This window comes from Poecilia reticulata, linkage group LG2, assembly GCF_000633615.1.
Source record: "Poecilia reticulata strain Guanapo linkage group LG2, Guppy_female_1.0+MT, whole genome shotgun sequence".
Taxonomy (NCBI): domain Eukaryota; kingdom Metazoa; phylum Chordata; class Actinopteri; order Cyprinodontiformes; family Poeciliidae; genus Poecilia; species Poecilia reticulata.
This window is the reverse complement of record NC_024332.1, coordinates 19,048,353-19,068,883: the sequence shown is the minus strand read 5'-3', so window position 1 is coordinate 19,068,883 and position 20,531 is coordinate 19,048,353. Positions and strand designations below refer to the sequence as shown.

General features: G+C 43.0%; 1 protein-coding gene and 1 long non-coding RNA gene across 2 annotated transcripts; one reads left to right on the top strand and one right to left on the bottom strand.

Annotated features, from left to right (window-relative positions):
* Nucleotides 1-5,679: 5,679 nt before the first annotated feature.
* On the bottom strand, nucleotides 5,680-7,545 carry LOC103481152 (uncharacterized). The gene is made up of 3 exons (XR_536239.2): nucleotides 7,457-7,545; nucleotides 5,842-5,947; nucleotides 5,680-5,764 (listed from the first exon to the last, which is right to left on the bottom strand). It is a non-coding gene; the product is annotated as an uncharacterized LOC103481152 (long non-coding RNA).
* Nucleotides 7,546-8,779: 1,234 nt separating this feature from the next.
* Nucleotides 8,780-16,926, top strand: LOC108166968 (BCL-6 corepressor-like). Its single transcript, XM_017309070.1, has 3 exons — nucleotides 8,780-9,382; nucleotides 13,491-16,811; nucleotides 16,918-16,926. The coding sequence occupies exons 1-3, from the start codon at nucleotides 9,314-9,316 to the stop codon at nucleotides 16,924-16,926; spliced, it is 3,399 nt and encodes a 1,132-aa protein (XP_017164559.1). The 5' UTR covers nucleotides 8,780-9,313.
* Nucleotides 16,927-20,531: the final 3,605 nt, after the last annotated feature.

Genomic DNA, 20,531 nt, shown 5'->3' with positions numbered 1-20,531 from the left:
CTACAGCTCTCCAGACTTTAAATCAAAGTTCTTCATGTCTGGAAACCAGCTGGTGATTAAAAACGTCTCTGCTGAGGACAGCAGGCTGTACTACTGTGGGATAAAACAGAACGATCAGATCGTTTACAAACACACCTTCAGTCTGCTTCTACCAGGTGAGTAGAAAAGAATTTTAACTCAGAAGAAATTCATTAGTTTGTTTTTGTTAAAACTGTAGATTAAAACATGGTGGTAAAACATGGTTTAACATGAACTTTAAAACACATTGAGATATCAGTATATTCAATAGTTTACTTTTAAAGTAAGCTTTAGGTTAATATAAAAGAATTCTATTTTGAGTATAAATTTTAAAATATACACTAAGTATATGTTATGTAAGGCATATTGTTTCATTGGTACACTTGAGAAAATACATATTTTGTTCACTTTTAGTATATTTTTATATATTTCTTAAAAGTGTATTTTGATACAATTATATTTAAGTGCATTTAAAGTTATAATGTCAAAATTGGTCCAAGCATACTGTCAATATATTTCGTATTTATATGTAGTACTCTTAATACTTAGTATACTTAAAATGTAAAAACGCAAATGTAAGTATGTTTGAAATACAATAAAGTACTTTTTTCACCTGGGAATGCAGAACCTGGTGTTGAATGAAGGCCTGATGTTTAGTGCAGCTGATTGAATAATAAATGTTTCAGACTTGAAAAATTTCCTGCAGTTTGAAACCGTTTATCTATGAAGCTAAATGTTGATTCTGTTCCACAAGAAACAAAAAGTAAATAAATTAAACTTAAAGAAAAGTGGGCCAAGCACCGAGCTTAACAACTTGTTTGATAACTAGGATGTCTGACTGAATTAAATTAATTTGTGGTCAAGTGTTTGCTGTGTTTGTTGTGAAGTGGCGCTTCAGAAATTAACCGAATTGGTTATTATGTTCAGATTATGACAGAAACTTAGTAATAAGTGCTAACAGTTTGTGACAGTTAGCACTTATTACTCACGTTCAGACCACAAAGTTTTATCTGCCCCTTAAATCCGCTGACTTTCTTCAGACTGTTTTCCTTTTTGTCTTTTCTGAATTAGTTTGATATCATTCTAATTTTCGTCCTCTTCAGTTGTTCCCCTGGTTTGTCCAACCACATCCATCTCGTCCATCCCATCCATCACATCCACCCCGTCCATCTCCCAGGCATCAACCCCGCCCTGCCCCGCAGAAGAGTGGTTCATTCAGCCCGTCATGGCGGCTTCATTCTGCCTCAATGCCGTCCTGCTGGCTGTTGCTCTTAGTAAGGAGACTTACGGCTTTCAGAACTTCAGCTTGTAAATTCAACTGTATAGATGAGTTTTAGCAGTAGGTTGGCTTTAATTTGTTCACATATCGGTAAAAATGACAACAGTTGTTTGTAAAGTTACATAGGCAAAAACAAAAATCAATAATTAGTTGTTTTTTTTAGCCTGTAGAACAAAACAGGGCTTCATTTTTTTTTCCAAAATAAAATTTTTATCGTATTAATTTGTAAATGTAAATTTAAATTTAAGTAAAAAATTAAACAAGCAACAAACATAATATTTAGTTAGCAAGCCAAATATTTGTGCTTGTTAGATAGAAAACAAAATATTTAGTAGGTTAAATATTTAATAGCTAAATATTTTTGCTAACTTGGTAAATATTGCTATCTATATTCAGCAAGCTATATATTTAGGTCCATATTTAGTTTCCCACCAGTGAACTAAATATTTAGCTAGCAAGTTAACTATTTCGTTAAAATATAAGTATTTATTTTGAAAGCTAAATATTTAGCCACTAACAAGATATTTAATTTGTAAAAGTAGATATTTAGTTTTAAATAAAATCTTTATTTTGAAACTAAATTTAAACTAAAACATTGATAAATGGATAAATAACATGGTGAAAAAATTAGTTTGAAAAATGAGCCCCCTCTTTTTGCTGCTAACTTTTTGCTGTGGAACTTTTCAAACAAAAACCTCATAAGAAGCAAGAATTATTTGGCAAACACTGGATGATGGAAAATCAGCAGAGACAAATCTGTTCTTTGACCAGTTTAGGTTTTCATCTGTCGATCACGAACTAATGATCTGAAGATCTTTCCTTTTAATTTGGACAAGAACCAAGTGTTTTAAAATGCTACATAATAATTCAGAACATTAAAGAGGGAACATTGACAGTTAATTTAAAAAGATCAAATTATTTTGATGAATAAAAGTCATGAAATACTAAACAAAATTACTTTGATGCCTGGAAAATGTTGAATGTTTTAATATTTGATCAAAAATACCCTGGAGTCGGGGTGCTGTGGTGGCGCAGGGGCAAAGCACAACCCATTAAGGCCTTAGTCCTCATGCTGGTGGTTGCAGGTTTGATTTCCAGCCTGGAGACATTTGCTGCTTGTCTCCCCCTCTCTCAAAACCCTCTTTCCTGTCAAACTACTTTCAAATAAAGGCCACTAGAGCTAACAAATATATACCCTGGAGTAGTTACATGACAAAAACACAAAGAAATTGGATAGTTAGGATTAGACTTTATGAGGTTTTTGTTGGGTTTGTTTACATATGTGACTGACTGACCGTCCATCTGCAGGTTTTCTTTGTGTCTATATAAGGAGGAACGGCTGCTGCAAGGCGAAGGACTCTGCAACATACAACATGGAGAACAACGACATGCAGAACCCACAGGTAATAATCAAACGGTCTGAGAGACGATTTCACAGTTCAAGGTGCTAAAACCAGAGACTGTTGGTGGAACACCGCAACGTTTTATGTTCCGATGGTTCACCTGCTGCTGAGATGCTGCTGCAGCATCATAGGCCAGCTGATTGGTAACTTCACCGTTTACTGTCTGTAGAGAAACTGAGTGGGACAGAAACCACCAGCAGTCACTAAACACAGGCAGAGGTCAATTAGACGGAAATCTACAGATCATCGTCTGCTGGATGTAGACGGTTCTCTGTCATARTCATCGACAGGATTCACGGCAATAAAATTTAAATCTAAAGGTGTCTTGATGTGTTTGTTCTCCAGTGTGTTCAAACTCCAGACATGYAAGTCTTTCTTAAGAATCAGGTTTCCTCACAGCGATGTAGTTTTATCTTTAAAGGGATAGTTGGTTCCCCTGTCCATYTGGACAGTCCTCCAGYCCAGAGGTTCTCTGGTCCACTGCATTTGGGAAAACTCCACTTGTCTCATCTTTGCAGGGCGCTTCTCCAGATGTTTCAGATCTTCCACAGACGTTCAACACCAATTAGATCAGGGCTCAGAAAGTCCAATGTTTTGCTCTTAGGCTGTTTTCACCCTTGATGGTCCGGTCGACCCGGTTCTACTGGAACCAGAACTCCATCATCTGCTCCACCTCCAGCTGCTGTGGTTCTTTCTTTCTGCTCTGAGTCAAACCAACCTGTTCCCCTCCTAGCCTGTGGGGGCGCTGCACCAAGAACCACTGAAGGAAACGACACAAAAACCTCTGAAAACACTGAGARCAACTTCCTTCTTCACCAGATGGAAACAAGATGGAGGCTTCAGACTTTAGTGGTTGGAGGATTTCTCTTTAGTCTTTGGCTAAAGACCAGGAGACATTTCTGCTGCTAGCGCTAGGCTAACCCATTAGCTTTGGTTGGATTTACATTCACATTCAAACCAAACCCAGACCGAGGTTTGGAGTACCAGAGGTCAGAGGTCGATTAGTATTCACACCGCGCCAACCGAACCGGACTCTGTAGGCAAACGGACTGGAGTTGGTTTAAACTGGACTGAAGAGGCTGGTGCAATTTTTGGCCTTGTGTTTTGGGTCATTATCTGGAAGAGCCATGATCTGTGTTGTGTAACAGGAAGTCTAGTTTTGCTGTTAATGACTATAAAYAATTCCTTAGGACAGTTATTAATAAAGCTAGAAATTTTGATTAAGAAATGATCAGGCTGAGAAAATAGTTAAGTAGTTCAGTCTCAGTTATTTATAAATACCTGCCAGGCTTAGGTTTTAAATAAATCTCAAAGGTTTATTTACAAAAATAATTCTAATTAACACTTAAATACTTTAATCAACAACTCACTAAATAATAACTCAACTAATCTGCTGAGAAAATGATAAACCATATGTGGTGTCTCSTTTCAGTAYGAGGAGATCCAGCTGCCWCCGGTTCCGGTTCGGGTTTCATCAGAGTGCATCTACTATAAAGCTCAACATCCCAACCCAAAAATGCCTCGATACTGACTCACACCTGGACAGGTGAGCCGGTTCAGGAGCTGCTGCTCCGTCTGAGGAGAGTCMAGGACGGATTCAGCAGAGCTTCCTGCTTCTGAACGCTATGAACTCTGGGAAATGATCGCCGGCTGAAGGTGTCTGAGCCGGTGATATTGTATATGTGAGTGTATTTATTAGTTTCTGTTCTAGTTTTAGTTCCTATTTCTCTGATTTGTTTTGGGACGTAAGTGTTAATAAAAACAGGATGTCTAAATATCACCAGTGTCGGTTTTCTGTCCAACTGAAGGACCGCAGCGACCGCAGCAACGTGCCAAAAGYCCCCAACGACAGGAAACTGTTAGCTGATTGGCTAGAAGCTTCACCTGCAGGACACACATCATGTCATGAGGTTTGTGGAAAACGGACCAAACTGGAACAGGAACGTGCTAACCATTGTGGTGGATTTAATAAAAAGTAACAAAACACTTATGAGAAAATACTTGTGGGTGAGAAACAGGGTAGAACCAGCTAAGAGAAAGTCAACTATGAAGCAAATAAACAGAAAATAAACAAAGATCAGAAACACAACGAGAAAAAACCTGAATAATTCATGAATAAATCAAAGAGGCTGAGAGGAAACAATCATTAATGTTTAAGGAAATAAGACACAAGAATAATCAAAGAACCAAAGGAAACAAGGATCCAAATAAAACGTGACGAGTTGTGAGTCTAGTAGACGATGTTTAGCTTTTAGCCACATTATGGTTTTATTAATAGCAGAAGCTTCAGGAAACCTGACCCCACACATCCTGTTATGACTGAGGTTATTAATCATGGTGAAAAGTTCTGTAGATCAAGATCGGAGCTCAGTCAGTGGGGGGGATGGTACAAAACCTTCTGCCTGGCTCCAGTACCGCTCACTGGACCCAACAGAACCAGAAGCTCACTGCTGCAAACGGCAACTTAAGAAAGTCACTACTCACATCTGATAGAGTTTTTTTTAAATTATTTTTAGCCTCATCGCTTATTGCATGAGGTCAAAGGTCGTTGAGTTTCATTTACGTTTAGACAGTAAAAGGTTTAAATCAAATATTGTAGGTGTTTTGGTGAGTTTTGGGTCTTTGTGGTTTGTTAATGTCTGCTGCACATCAACCTTCATGTTTTACATGCCGAGCTGMCTTATGGTTTCTGTATGTTTCAACATTCACTGAACACATGAGTCTGTTGATGTCAGGAAGGTTAGCCTGAACCCAAAGAATACCACATCAGAACCGGTGCTGCAGAACTTCCTCCTAACATGAAGACACCGTCTGCTGTGAACTGAGCTGAGATCAGATGGCTCATCTTTATTTCTCCTTCCAGACTCAGTCACTCTGACCGCAGTAGAAACAAAATAAAGAAGTGGTTGTTTGTATGTTTACATTCATCTTCGTCCCATCATGAGCAGACTGGTTCTGTTAGAATCCTGTCTGAACCTTCATGGATCTTTATCAGGTCCATCTGAGCCTGCAGACGTCTCCCTGATGCACGGCGACGGTTGCTACATGCACAGAACCAGCCAACCTGCAGAGCAGAACCACAGTCAGACATCCGTGCACAACCGCCAAGCTGCATCAGGTTCTGGAGACACAAACACTGACCTCAAATGTATGTCACAAGAGTTTCAGAAGAGATTTGAAAACCACGGTGTTTCCTTCACCTTCTGAATGATCAGTGGTTTTCTGTTTGCAGCACGGTCCTCCTCCACTGGAAAAGTGCCAGAGGTTAGATGTGTTGAAAGGGGGTTTCTGTACAAGAGCCCTGTGCTCCCCGCCCCTGACCCGTGCCRGTCCGTGTCACACCTTCCTCCCCTCAAACRGCTCCAGACCAACCTGCAACACCTGTGCAGACTCTTACAAGAACTGCTCTGCGTTTCTCCAGCAGCAAGGTTTTCCTGCAGGGTTTCTCTGTACGCAGACGACACCGTCRTTTATTTGCAGGGTCTCAGAAAAGGCTTTCCAGAACTTTCTGATGCGTTTCAGTTGATGGTGGAATAATCCAGTTCCAGATGGTTGGTTATGATTTTATAAGCAGTAAAACAACAAGCAGATGGAGATTTATGTGCTTTGTATCAATAATTATGATGACTTTTTGCCAAGAAATTWGCAAAAATGTGTCAGATTTAAGGATCTTTTTAAGCTTTACCTGCATCAGATGGAAATAATTCAACTGATCATAAAATATGAGCAAAATTATAGCATAAAATTAAAGTATTTAACCTGATGGATGTTTTAAAAGCTACATGTTTAAGGCTTATATCAGAATCAGGAGTCTAAAGGCCTAAAGGACAAATCTACACTCCTAACCCTAAGGAAGAAACAGGCTGTATTTTTAGTTAGCTAAATTGAGCGAATTCAAGGAGCTGCTAACCACAGGGAAGTTCGTATTACACAGTGAGTTGAATTCTAGAGAAAYCTGCTGAAACCACTTCCTCTTTTCAGCGCCGCCTGAAGAAAACTAAAGGTTAGAGACRATTTTAACGCMGTCAGCATCAGAAATAAAACTCATATTTACTGGATGTAACCTGCTGTGCTTACTCAACCAGTTTATTCTGAGTAAATCTTCCTCTGATCTGCTGACCTGTCCTGCTGAGGCTCAGCTGGTGCTGCATCATCGCTCCTTCTCTGTAAACCAAAGGTCAGGGGTCAGACCCAGTTCCCTAAAATTTCTGCTGAAAGTTTCTGCTGCCAGCTCTGATCTGGTCCCATGACCCGCTGACACAGACTAACAACCAGAACCACTGAGGTATGGACCYAGCAGTCGGTCCRGACTCTTCAGAACCAGACAGAACCGGTTAGAGATCAACCGGCTGCGACTAAACATGGCTGCTTGATTCTAAATGTTCTGATGGTCCGTTTGTCACAGCGCTGCAGAAGAACCGAGACCCAAACGTCCCTCTGGCTCCCCCTGGAGGACACTGGGGACATCCAGAAGTGAAAGTGACTCAAACTGAACATCAGGGACTTTAAATGGTTGTTGRTACCAGACACGGTACCGTCCACATGTCTGCAGAGACTGGTCCGAAAGTCAGAAAACACCCAGAGTTCAGCTGTAGCTCTGAGTTAAGGTCAGGGGTCAGAGGACGACAAGAGGGCAACAGCAGCTGAAATAACCTCTGCTGATGATGTAGGGAATATTTTCTATTTTCTGGACCGTTTTGGGTTCAGAACAACCCAAATGGGTCTCAGGTGGGCCTTTKBAAGCCCAAYAGCCTACCTGTGAATCACTGCTGATCATCTCCACAYCTTTCTGACCCAACTGGACCCGTCCGGACCCGTTTCTTCTGACCCGCTCCTATGTCTGCTGTTGTTGATGCATTCTGCTGCAGTAYTGAACTRATCCACATGGGGRAGCTGTTTATCTGCACATTAAAGCTCAGAGGTCCTGAATGTYTATTAATTCAGCAAACTTCTAGACTTTCTGGGTCAGAACCGGTCCGGTCAGGAGCTCAGGTCCAGAAGGTTCTGCTTCAACCCAGAACCTGAAAAAGGCACTAAATATTATCTGTTTATTCAACTTTATGCATAAAATAAAAAGTTCTGTTCATATGAAAAGAAAAAGTGGATTTTTGTTTTCCGAAATCAGAATGAAATGTTGCTGTCCTTTCAAAGTAAAAGCCCTCAGCTCCTTATTTACCAATCACATTAGTTTCAGAAGCAGACATGTTATTGATGAAGATGATGGTTCACATTTTGAAGAAACCAGAACCTTCAGCAGAACCGGAAACCCGGTTTGATCCAACAGAAACAGGATCAGAGCCACTGCAGTTCCTCTTGCATCCATCAGATGGCGCTGGAGCCTGATGATCGATCACCCCTTTAATTGGATCAGGAAACAGCTGAAATACGAACTTAATGTGTTTATAGAACAGAACCAGGGGCGGAGCTATAGGGGGGGGCTGGAGGGCGGCTGCCCCCCCGAACCGGGCAGGATGGGGGCCCGGGTCTGGAGGTGCCAGGGAGGGAGGAATGGTTTCAAGTCGCTTAAATGTCTGATTATAGACGGAAAAAGTGCGCCCTCACCTGTTGAGAAAGGTGTATTTAATGTTAAAGTCAACAGTTTCAGTTTCGTCGTCGTCCCCCCCCCCCCTCAACAGTTAGCGGCTGATGCACGTAAGGGGCCCGGTGATTCGTTAGGGGCCCGGTAATTGGCCCGCCCCCCGGCCCGACGCTGACTTGTTCCGCTAGTGAACAGAACCTCTCTCCTGGTCTGGTGTTCCTCCTGGATGTGTTTCAGGAATATTTCTATTCCTACTGACCTCCAGCCCTTTGCAGGTTCTGCAGGTTTCTGACCCGGTCCAACGGAACCAAAGGRTGGCTCTTTAGGATCTTGGAGAACTTGATGACTATAAATTAATATAAAATGTACTTTGACTTTCCGTGCTGCTTTCAGAGTAACGGCTTCCTCCTCTCTGATTGGCCCTTCAGCTCACATCGGTTCTGTTTCCAACCCGCTTCAGCGGCGTTACTGGACCGAACCGGTTCTACGAATTTATTACTGGATTCTTACAGAACTATTCTGTTATACGGGTATGAGCTGCAACAACCAGAAGACAGGTATTTTATTTTGAAAGTCTGGCGCTGGGAACGTCACTGATCGTTTAGAGTCATTTGATCCATGAGCGCGTGAGCGGCGGAGAAAGAAGAGGGAGGCTGAGTCCGCGTGGGGAGGAAGAGGAGGAGGAGGATAAACCCTGCACACTGAGGCACGCGACGGACCGAGAAGAAAGGGTTGGACGTGGGATCGTCCGCGCGCCACTCCGTGGATTGTTCCCGCGTGGAGGAAATCTGCCGCTCCGCRTTTTCCTGCTTCAACAGCGGAAACAGTTTGGATGTGATTAACTGCTTCTGACGGGACTCTGCGCGCGCGCAGCGGGGCGCGTGCGTGCTCAGGTGTGTGCGTGCGCGTCCGCAGGTAACTCATTAACGCCTCCCTTTGTGTTTACATGGAGGAGCGCGTGAACGGAACAGGAAGAAAGCGCGAGCGTCTCGGTGTTTGTTGAGCGCGCGCACGCCGCCGCACGCGCGGGTCGATGAGGATGGATTTGTGGGATTTCCGACTTTAACCGGATGGATGTTCGAGCTGGAAGATCAGGAAGTTCGGTTCGGAAGGAGGATCCGGGTCCATGATGGARAACTTCAGGTTGGTCTGATGAGTTACAAACATGATCAGAACATCAGTAATATTGATTGATTATCGGTTTAATTGATGTGGCATTCAGGTTTAATTGCTTTCTGCAGCTGTAGATTTAAATGTTTCTGTCTGCTGCTGGTTCARGTTTTGGAATCTCAAACTTTTACAAACTTAATCAGAAAATAAAATAAAAATGTAACTCCTAAAATGGTGAAAAAAAATTTGCCCAGTTTTCCACATTCACCTTTTATATTAGTGTAATTATCACAACAAAAATATATTCTGCTTTTCTACATTTTGTAAATAATATCTAAAATCTACAAAATCTTYTCTCTTTGTTGCTTTATTTAGTAAAAAAGCTGGAGGCCCCTGAAATTGAGTCGACCCCGGGTGTTCATGGGAGTTATAGGGGCCACAAATACTTCAGACCGCCTCTAAAAACACTAATAGTTTAAACGCCAAATATATTTAATATTAGAGATGTACGATAACTCTTATTGAARCTGGTAACCGATAATAACTGATAACAAACCTGGAAATAAAACTTACCAAAATCAATACTTTATGAGACCAAAAACAGTCGACTCAGTTTAATGACGTCATAATTTATCATTATTCGCTGATCCCTACCTAATATGCTCTAATACAGTGAAAACCATCTTAGTGCTGCTGCAGAAGCTAACAGCTACAGACGTCCTGATTTCTMATATTTGGTGAAAAAGGAAAATAAATAGAGCTTCTGTCCCGTTGGATCTCAATGTTTCAGTTTGGACCGGTGGTTCTGGTTCAAATGACAAACGGCATTAATTAACCAATTAAAACAGATTGAATGTCCCTGCATGGTTCTGGTGTCTGTGTCCACTGGTCTCTGGAAGTTGGACATCTCCAGTGGACTCCATCTTCAGTTGATTCTCCTTTCTGGGTAAAAACCATAAAGTCAGAAAACTGAAGGTTCTGATGTTACGAAACTCTGCTTTAGGGTTAGGATCTGCTTCTGAAGACGGACATATGTTTTTGAGGAGATTGAACAGTCTAGTCCAAACCTAGTCCACCATTGGACTGCTTTGGGTTGGACTGATCTGTGSTTGTGGTGTTAACCAAACCTGAACTGGAGTTTTTACTGATGGTTATTGGCTTGTTGCAGAGACGTTGCTGGTAGGAAACTGTAAAGATTGGTTGCCATGATGGTTGCTAAGAGAAGACAGACTGGTTTTCATGACAACAGATCAGCCACTAATGTTTACTGGAGGAAAATGTTGATTTGTTTTGGAATCAAAAGTAACCATTGTGAAATAAATATATAGATATTGTTTGAAAGCGTGCAGCGAGGTCACATCAATTTAATATGTTTAAAATAAAAATCAAGTTTTTTTTAGCCGTTATTAATTAGCAGTAAACATCAGTTAAGCTGACCGAGCAGCTAGACGTAAAAAACACAAAAAACAAGGCTCAGGAAAACTTTTTTTATGAACTTGTCACTTCCTGAAGAGTGCCCTTGCTGTTTAGAAGAGGAACTGCACCGAGGTGCCGCTGTAGCGTTAGCTGTAGCGTTAGCTGTGCGCTGTATTTCTTTGTCCCTGTATGAGCAGAAAACTACAGAATGTTTCAGACACACACCCATCTGGGTTTGTAACATTTATGAATCTTTTTGTGACTAGTAGCTTTTCCTCTAAATAACCAGACGAAATGGCTGGAACGGTTTCAGCTCTGCGCAGATTTTAAATTTCACGTTCACTGGCGAATAAATGCTGAGCACAAAGAGCTCATCATGGAGGAAAAATCCTCCAGGAAACTGCAGATTATTTCCCCTCGGTTGTAAACCTGCTGGAGCAAAACGTGCAGGACTRTGTGTGTTTGYGAGGACATCCATCATCAGCCTGTGTTTCCAGGCGTCCTGAACCCTGACATGAACTCTGCAGCCGGGCTGGAATGTCCCGTCTTTGATGGCTCTGTAATGTGTTCACACAAGCGTGTGAGGACGTGAGCACACACACACGGCTGTCCTTCAGCAGCCGCCAGATAAGAGCTGTTATTGAAATCCCAGCCTGCTAACAGCCATCAATTACTGTGTGTGTGTGTGAGGGAGTGTGTGTGTGAGGGAGTGTGTGTGTGTGTGTGTGAGGAAGTGTGTGTGGCAGCCCTTCAGGCGGCTGTGTGTATCCGCCGAGCGCCGCTGATACGTTTTCTCTCCGTAGGATTATGAGTTCCTCGGGAAAAGCGGTGACGTGCCTTATCAGCCCTCCGGCTGGGCGATAAAACCAACACACACACACACACACACACACACACACGTCAGTTTCCAGGCTCTTCGTGTGTGTGTGTGTTTGCAGCTGGAATGTGCAGCACACACACCAGACTGAGCAGAGAAAATCTGACCTGAAGAGAAAAACAAAACCTCCCCTCAGACTTCGGCTGAAACTGGTCACCAGGCTGGTTTCTGAAATTCATTCCACATAAAACTGAATTTATTATGGCACCAGGACAAAATGTTGATGGAAATAATGTTTACTGGTATGTAAGAAATACCTCATATCACTACAGATTCATTCTTTACAGATAAATGAAGGGAAATTCTGGTTAAAAAAGCCAGAAAAGGAAAAGTTACTCAGAAATCTTGTCTTCTGGGTATATTTTAGAAAACAGCTTTTATGATTAAATAAGTGTTTATTATTGCAGAATATATTATGATATTTTCACTATGACTGTATACATAGCCTATTGTAGGTCACTAATTTGTCTTTTGGAAAATTTTATCACAGTATCATCAGCATAGCGTGTGATCCTCACTGTTCTTCCAGGACACTTTGTCCGTTTTTCTACCAAATCGGTTCTKKTGCTAAACTGCTGCTAGCACCTGCTTAGCAGCTTTGTTTTCCTACTGACCTTTAACCGTGGTTCGGGTAAACTGGTTCTTTCTTAGCATCAGTTCTGAGCTGGGACAGTGGACAGAACGATTTCCATCAGGAGGGATTTTATGTTTTGAACTCTTTGAATTATGTACTGTAACTTAAAGAACAGAGACTTTTAATTTGGACCATTAAAATGTTGACCATGAGTTATTAAAAGAGGTTGGTTTGGTTCATGAGATTTGACCATTTGTTTTAAATCTGACTTTATATATAATTAAATATATTTGCTTCTCGGATCAAATTAAATCCAGTCTAACTGGTTTTATTGGGTTCTGACCTGCTTGTTTGTGTGTTTTCCGTCCGGCTGCAGACACGGTGGCCAGAGCGTTGTCCTCCAGGCAGACGGTCCCGTCTGAAGCTGAAACCAGAGGTAGTCGGGTCCACAGCATGGAGAGGTGAAAGGTCAGYCTCACTGACGTTTCCGGGCCAGAATTTCTTATCACTGCAGCTCAGGTTAAAGCTCCTTCTGACTGGGTTTGATAGAACTAGTTTGACCAGACGTTGACCTGAAATTGGAGAGCTGTTGGTTAATTTCCTTCAGAAGCATCCTCCCTTCATCAGTGCATGAAATATAGAAAGACTTTTTATTCATTACTGTGTGAACACATTGCATCATTCACTGCAGTTTTATAAAATGTGCAAATGTGACAGAAAGATGTGCAACTCCAAAAAATGTTACTGACTACAAAATTATTAGATTTAAAAAAAAACCTTGAATAAATGCTGAAACATTCATGTAGACCTACGTTCACTCTGCTGACTTTGTTGTTACTGTTGATCATCAGCTGTTCTTTTGACTCTCTGAACCTCTTTGGTTTTGAGTTAACCAAGATTTAAAAAGGGACAAACCAGTGTTGGTACATTACATGTATTGAAACTTGTTTCTATTCATGTTAAAGTGTAAAATCATTGTTTATAGAAAATCATTGGGCCCTTTTGGCTTCTGTAGCACCTATAATCCATCAGTTTCATTCAGACCCAAACCCATCCAGTGATGACCTTAGTGTCTAATGTCCATTTTCTGTCTGCTTACTTTTACTCGTTGCTATGAGTGTTAGATGTTTCGGTTATTGCCTCATAACTTTGTGTTGCCACTATCATCTTTTCTGAACTTGCTAGGTTCTAGTAGAAGATATCATTTATCCAATGATTTCACTGAAAATAATTTTGTTGATGAATGCAGCTTATGTTGCCTTTTCATGTTTCAGGTAGATGCCAGAACAGCTCACAAGATGAACCCCCTAGCAGCCCTCAGCATTGACCGAAACGCTCTGGTGGGGGAAAGTATCCGCCCCCATGCAGGGCTCATCTACCCGGGCATCCATCCCCTTTCTGCACAGAAGCCCCAGGATCCTGGCGCCTCCCTGCGACTTGGTTATGACCTCCTGTATAAGCCTGCTGTACCACTTCTGGACACCCAGAAGTCTGTCAATGGATGTGCTGAACTGTATAAAAGCTCAGCTCCAGGGCTGCAGAAGCCTCTGCTTGTCTCTGCTGCAGAAGGTAACGGCCTGGGGTTGAATCCTCGGGCTCTGCCTGTTGAGAAGCAGTCAGAGCGAAGTCTGAACGGTGCTGGTAACTTTCTCAGGTTGCCTTGGATTAGCCCATACATGGATGCTTCAATGTACCCCTTTCTGGACATGGCRTACAAGACGTCCATCTTGTCTGCATCGCCCTTCACCCAGCAGCAGCTGGCGTATCAGTCRTTATGTGCAACTGGAACTAACACACCTGGAGATGAAAGACTTTTCTTCATATCTCCCTACTCTCCTGCTCATATTGCCTCCTCACTGGTTCCTCCCATCAGGATGTCCTCAGTCAACCTCACCCGGCCCGTCCTCTCACCCCTGCCCCACAGCCAGGACAAGACCTTGCAAGGCTTTGGACCACAGTTGCCTCAGGAGCTTTCTGCTTTCAGCACCGGTTCTCAGACTCGCCAGGAGCCCCAGATGCAGATGGAGCATTCTGAGTGTCAACGTGAAGTAAAGCCGAGTCTGTCCGGCTCTACCAAGAGCACYGTCAGCAGTGGCGCTCACGTTAACTCACCTCCAGTGTCCCAACCGCCCACCTCAGTTCCTCAGTCCACTGCAGACCCTCAGAAGCATCTTTACAAGAAGGCCACCTCACCCTCACTTCCTGCTTCACATCCCTTCTACCTGGCCTCCCAACGCAGCCGCTCCATCAACTCAGGCAGCAGCAATACCAAAGACTCCAACTGTAACGCTGAAACTCACTCAACCCGTGCAAAAACGTCACCAGGCACCGCCGTACCTCAGAAAGCTACCAAAAACCTGGAAGGAAAAGCAAATTCTGCTGAAGAGTTGGAAGAATTCCCAAATGGATTCCCGTCCAAAGCGGCAGCTGTGACCAGTTTGGCATATTTACAACCATCTCACTACAGGGTGGGAGCCAATCAGAAGCAAGACCTTAAAGAGGGACGACCTCCACCCTTCAGCTCTTTGACCAAGACCTCAGATCATGAAATGACCTCTGGGGTCATCACTGACCGTAACATTTGCTCCCAGACTACAAGCAGTGCAGTGGACACTACTCAGAATCAGCAGGAATCTCCAGTTCCAACTGAATCTGCGGGACAGGTAACCAGTATTCCCAGTACGGCCTCTGCTGGACAGTATCCTGCCTCCAAATCAAAACCTGAGTGGCCCAAAGTTTCTATTGCTGATTCTGTAAAAGGCAACAAAGGGGAAACCTGCTCTAGAAAACAGAGTAAAAATCCTTCAAAGCCCGACTCTAAAGAGAGCCAACTGGATCCGTCACAGTACCAACAGTTCAACTCGGAAAACAAAAACTCCTCCAGCCAAATTTATAGAGACTCTTACCTACCTCATAGTTTAGGTTATGCTAACCGCTACGTCCCATACTCTGTCGCTGAGACTCTGTCAATGCAGCGAATGCCAACTAAGGGCCATGTGTTCCCCCATCCACTTTTGCTTGGCAACAGCAACTTTTACCAGTCACATGGCCTCCCGTATGGAATATTACCTTACCAGAGCTCAGATAAGATGGCCTCCATGTCTAACTGTTCAGGTCTCGAAAACAAAGATCCAAATCATAATTTGTCTAAAATCCATAGTAAAATCAGAGATGAAGAACAATTCATGAATCAGAAAAGGCAGGATGGTAACCGTGGTCACAAGAATGACGATGAGTCTGAGAAAACCATGAAACCAGCTTTAAAAGCGGCTCCAGACAAACCCCCGTCTGCTGCCAGGGACGATGTAGTTTGCATTGACTTGATACGTGAGGAGGAAAATGACAACAACTGCAACCCTCTGATGGACGTTCCCCACAAACAGGGAACTGGTGGAGGGAACCAGTTCAAAGGCAAGAAGTCCTGGCTTCCAGAAGGAAGTCCTTGGATCCAGAATGCAGAGCAGAGTCTGAACTCGCTACCCCAGACTCCATCCAGCTCTACCGCTTCACTGCTGCCTTGTAGTAGCCAAGGACTCTCAGAAGAGGAGAAACCAGAAAGTCCATTTCCAGACATCCCAGAAGAACTGACAATGCAGTGTGCCCGAACGTCCCCATGGCAGTTCTCCAGAGACTCTAAAGCGTCTGGTGGCGATGCCCCAGTGACACCAGGAGTTGTTTCAACAGAAGGAAACCCTGAATCTTCAAGTAAATGTGATGGCCCTCAACAAGGCCCTCCAGAAAATCCAATCTCATTGGTTCCCAATGGTGGTGAAGGTTGTTCTGGTGAATCACAACGTACAATCATCAGCCCAAAGACTCCAGCTTTTGTTGGTGGTGATCTGTCAGAAAGTCCAAGTTCCACCAGTATAGGACTGGTTTCTAATGATTCCAGTTCTCAGGTCCCATCGTGGAGTGTGTTAAATCCCAGATTCCCAACTGAAAATGTCACAAACTCTCGGCTTTTACTGTATCCGAGCATCAACCCCAAAGAACCAACATGTATCACAGACAGAAGTCCAAATGTTGGGGGATCAAGTGGCACTAATGTCGGTTTGAAGGTATCAGTGAATGAACCCAGAATTTTCAGTTGTTCTCCTGGTGAAAATAGAAACTCTGTGGTTTCAAGCTGTGGAAACAGCATTGACTCATTTCATAACGGTGAAAACCACAACGCTACATGGCCCAGTTTCAGCTTGAGGGCTCCGGCTTATGGAAAAACCAGCCCAACCTGTGGGAACGCCGCCTTAGATGGCCTCATGTTGTTMCCAAACAGTAACCACWGGCTCTCCTCATCTGGAAGTTTCACTGAAGGCTCTTCTGGTCCAAATCTTTTCACTGCCGATGGAGTTCACAGTAACCCGACCCCACAGGTTGACAAAGACCTTCTCACCAAGACCAGCTGTGGAAGCAAAGGGAAGAATTTGCAGGACAATGCAACTCTCCTAGAAGATGAACCTAAAGACTCTGACAGCTGCAGAAACAGGCAGTCAAGCTTCAGCAAGAAGATGACAAACTCCCCTGGCTGTGTGGGCGGCCATCTTAAAGACATGACCTCTGACCTCCTCTCTGATGTCAACGAGAAAAGTGCTTTACAGGTAGGAGAACTTCTGATTTCTTTGCTTAAATAATCATGAAAATCTTCAGCCTATTGTTCCTTGGTAGTCTGTTGTCATTAAACTCCTCTAGTCTGTTGGGTTCCAGGTTCATTAAGTTAATTTAACTCAGAAAACAAACTTCATTTGGTCAGTTATTCCTGCTGTAAAGGTTGTAGAGGTTGTAGAGGTTGACTGAAGGTCGTGTTGGAGCAGTGACGTGCGGTCAGGGCTCACCTGTCGTCATGAAAAAATAATATATAATATAAAATCATTTATATTGCTATTTTCACCCTGTGGTTTTGTACTATAAAGTATCTATTTTTTACGTAGCTTAACCAATTCTGATTAKTTTTTCTTCAAAATCGCTGGATTTTTGCATTTTCCCATTCAAATGCTCAGAAGCGAAGCCGGTGAGGCAGCAGCGAGCTGAGCCTCACCTGCGATTGCGCAACTTCTCGCTAACTGCACTGGCTGCCATTATTTGACAGCATGTTCGTCCTGTCTGTACGCCGGCAATAAAATGGCTAAGAAACATTTAATATATGGACTGATTTTCCATGATTTTGCTTATGTATATAATGTACAGTGTTTTTTGTCACCAACTGTGTGTGTATCGTGTTTTGTGTGCGGAGGAGCGATAAGAAACTGCAGAGAACARACTCGAGGTGAGGCAGGCAGTTCTCTTGCGTCACCGCTGGGGGCGCTCATGTTCCCAGATATTATGACTGCACAACTGCAGAGTAAGACACAGTGAGCTAGCCAGGGAGCTAGCCACACAGTAAATAAGTAAAGTACAGCGATATATTTGTTTTCTTCTCTCTTCCGACGTCAACATGAAAGACTACATTTCTACACTTAAACAGTTTTCTAAAGTGGATTTTCAATTGAAGCAGGAGATGATAACTAAAGGAAGRCCAACACCGGAGCTGAAAGTTTTACTTCAAGACAGTTTGATGATTCTCAAACGGAGTAGAAAAGACATGTTGAGGATAGACTTGGCTTTGGATGAACGGATATTTTTGTGCAGAATTAGCGGTGCATGGATTTCATTGATACGTAAAGGTAAGACAGCAATAAGATGTTTTTGTTTAGTTTTTTAATGAAATGTGCATTTGGTGGGCTACAGTTAATGTTTAAATAATTCAGTAAAGTAGAAGCGATAGCTAATCTACCACAGCAATTATTTATTAATAAAACATTAAGCGTTAAACGTACTACAACAACAGACTAAATGYTCTGTTCTGTGTGCAAAATCCTTGAATGTTTTTTGGTGTTAAATCCTAAAACATGAAGTGGCATTGTTGTCAGTTGCTATGGCAACGAGTCTGCGTAGCTTGGKGAATACAGATCACTTTGCTGTGGATCATAGCACGAAATTAATACCTACATTTTTAAGTTTCACTGAGTTAACGCGGCTCGGCTATGGATGATAGGTAAAAGATTAGTGTTTTTGCCCCCCAGCTTTGTATGCATGCAAATTTCCGTAGGTCCAATAGCATGCATGATGTCTAAGTCATAAGTCAGTGCCTCACCAGCAATGAACCTCACCGCACGCCACTGTGTTGGAGAATCCTCTCTGTGATTCTTTGAGTTTATTGGCTTCTGTAACTGATGTATTTCTGTTGTTACAAACAGAAAACCAAAGCWCAGATCATTATCAATGMYMTGCCAATGACTTGGTAAAGTGTCTGAATCCAGTGCSAGAGGGTTAGTCCCGTCAAAGATCTGTTGGACTTCCTGGACAAATGTTTGGTCCATGGAGRCTGATTCCCACAACTTCTATAGCCTGTTTTCAGACCTAACAGTCCAGCAGATTCAGGTTGATTAGAGTCCAAAACTCTGGTTCTATTTCTTTCTGCTCTGAGTCAAACCAACCTGTTCCCCTCGTGGCCTGTGGGGGCACTGCACCAAGAACCACTGAAGGAAATGACACAAAACCTCTGAAGACACTGAGCGCAACTTCCTTCTTCACCAGATGGAAACAAAATGGAGGCATCAGATTTTAGCAGTTGGAGGATTTCTGGTTTTCTGCTGCTGCACCTGCAAATTTCAGCAGCAGCAGAAATTTCTGCTGCTGCTAGGCTAGCACGTTAGCTTTGGTTGTATTTACCCAGAATGCCGTGTGCTGTAGTTCACTTCCTGCTTTTGGAGCATTCTCTGGTCCGCTTGGTGTTCACATATCAAACCRAACCAGAGTTCAGTTCAACTGGTTTACTTTTTTAGTCCGCATCAGAGTTTTATTACACATTCACACCTCCAAAGGAACCAAACTTTCTAGACAAATGGGTTAAAGTGGCCTGAACAGTATGAATTAACCCTTAAAGTATCTTAGATTGACTGAACCATGGTGACTCCTGCAGGATTTGATTAGGCCATGATCAGATGAGCACCAATGGTTTGATATCAAATATTGAGACGTTTCACACGTCCAATGATTTTCTGGGCATAATTTTAGCTTCATGTCAGACTGAAGGTTAAATCTGAGGAATTCATATTATTAGATATGCGACTATTTACCAAAAATAACTTTGAGTCTTAGTTGCTCAATTTTCCTCTCTTGTGAGTTAATATCTATAGATGTCTTTAGTCCAGTAACTATGGGTTACCGAGGGAGCACCTGGTCTAAACCTGAATGCATGCAGGACGTTCATGCTGGACCCTGGTTCACAGAATATTCAGATATTTCCCCTTCCTGTTGGCTCAGCTGTGATGTCTTGGGTTTAAATTCCTCCTGGACCTGCCGGTTCTCCATGGATCTGATCCAGAACTCAGGGTGGGATTTCTCTGCCTGTCTGTGGAGAATGTCTCTGAGCAGCAGGATGATGTTTTTCTGTTTCTCTATCTTTAGTGTCGGTTCTGGATGCAGTAATATGGGATATAAATGACATGACGGTTTTATTTCTGGTTATATGACAGCAGAGCGGCTCTGGGTCTCTGATAAAATCTGCAGAAACCTGATCTCAGCGTCGAGCCGTGGAGAAACCAGCGCTGCGTGTTCTGCTGTCAGCCGGCTGGCCGGCGGCTCCTGAAGGACGGCGGCGCTCTCATTAACTCGCTCGTCCTTCTCCTCCGGGTGCCGGCGGATCCGGGCCGCAGCGCCGGATGGATTTGTAGGTCGTTTCACGGGCCATTAATTTTAAAATGGGTTTGTGGTCAGGGCAGATGGAGGTGCGACAGAGAGGAGGGGGAGGCTGAACACGAGAAGCTGCTTCCACCAGGTTAGAGGAGGAAGACTCACAGCTAAAACTGCAGTTTATCACCGTTTACTGAGCTTAACGCTCATTTATATTTATCATCTGTGTTGAAATGTTTCAGGACAGTTTTTATTCMTCAGACTCCAAACAGGAAGGAAATAACTTTCTTAGCTTTGAAACTTGAACAAATTTTACTCTCGTTGTCTCAGATTCTGATTTACAAATCAAACGGCATCAAAACGCAGCAGCAGCGATGAGTCCTGATGATCTGACTGAACACAACCAGACTGGGGTGAAATAAATTTGGCTGAGTTCTGATGATGTGATCAGGATTTGTGGTTGTGTGGATCTGTGATTTGTTCTGGTTGTGTTGGATCAGAACCCAGCAGTGGATCAGGCCGCTGACGGGTCATCTGGCGGGTCATCTGGCGGGTCGGCTAACCGGGGGAAACCAGAAGCTGCTCTGCTGTTTCACACCCAACAAACACAAACCCAGATTTTCTTCTCACTTCGTTGTCTCTCAGCG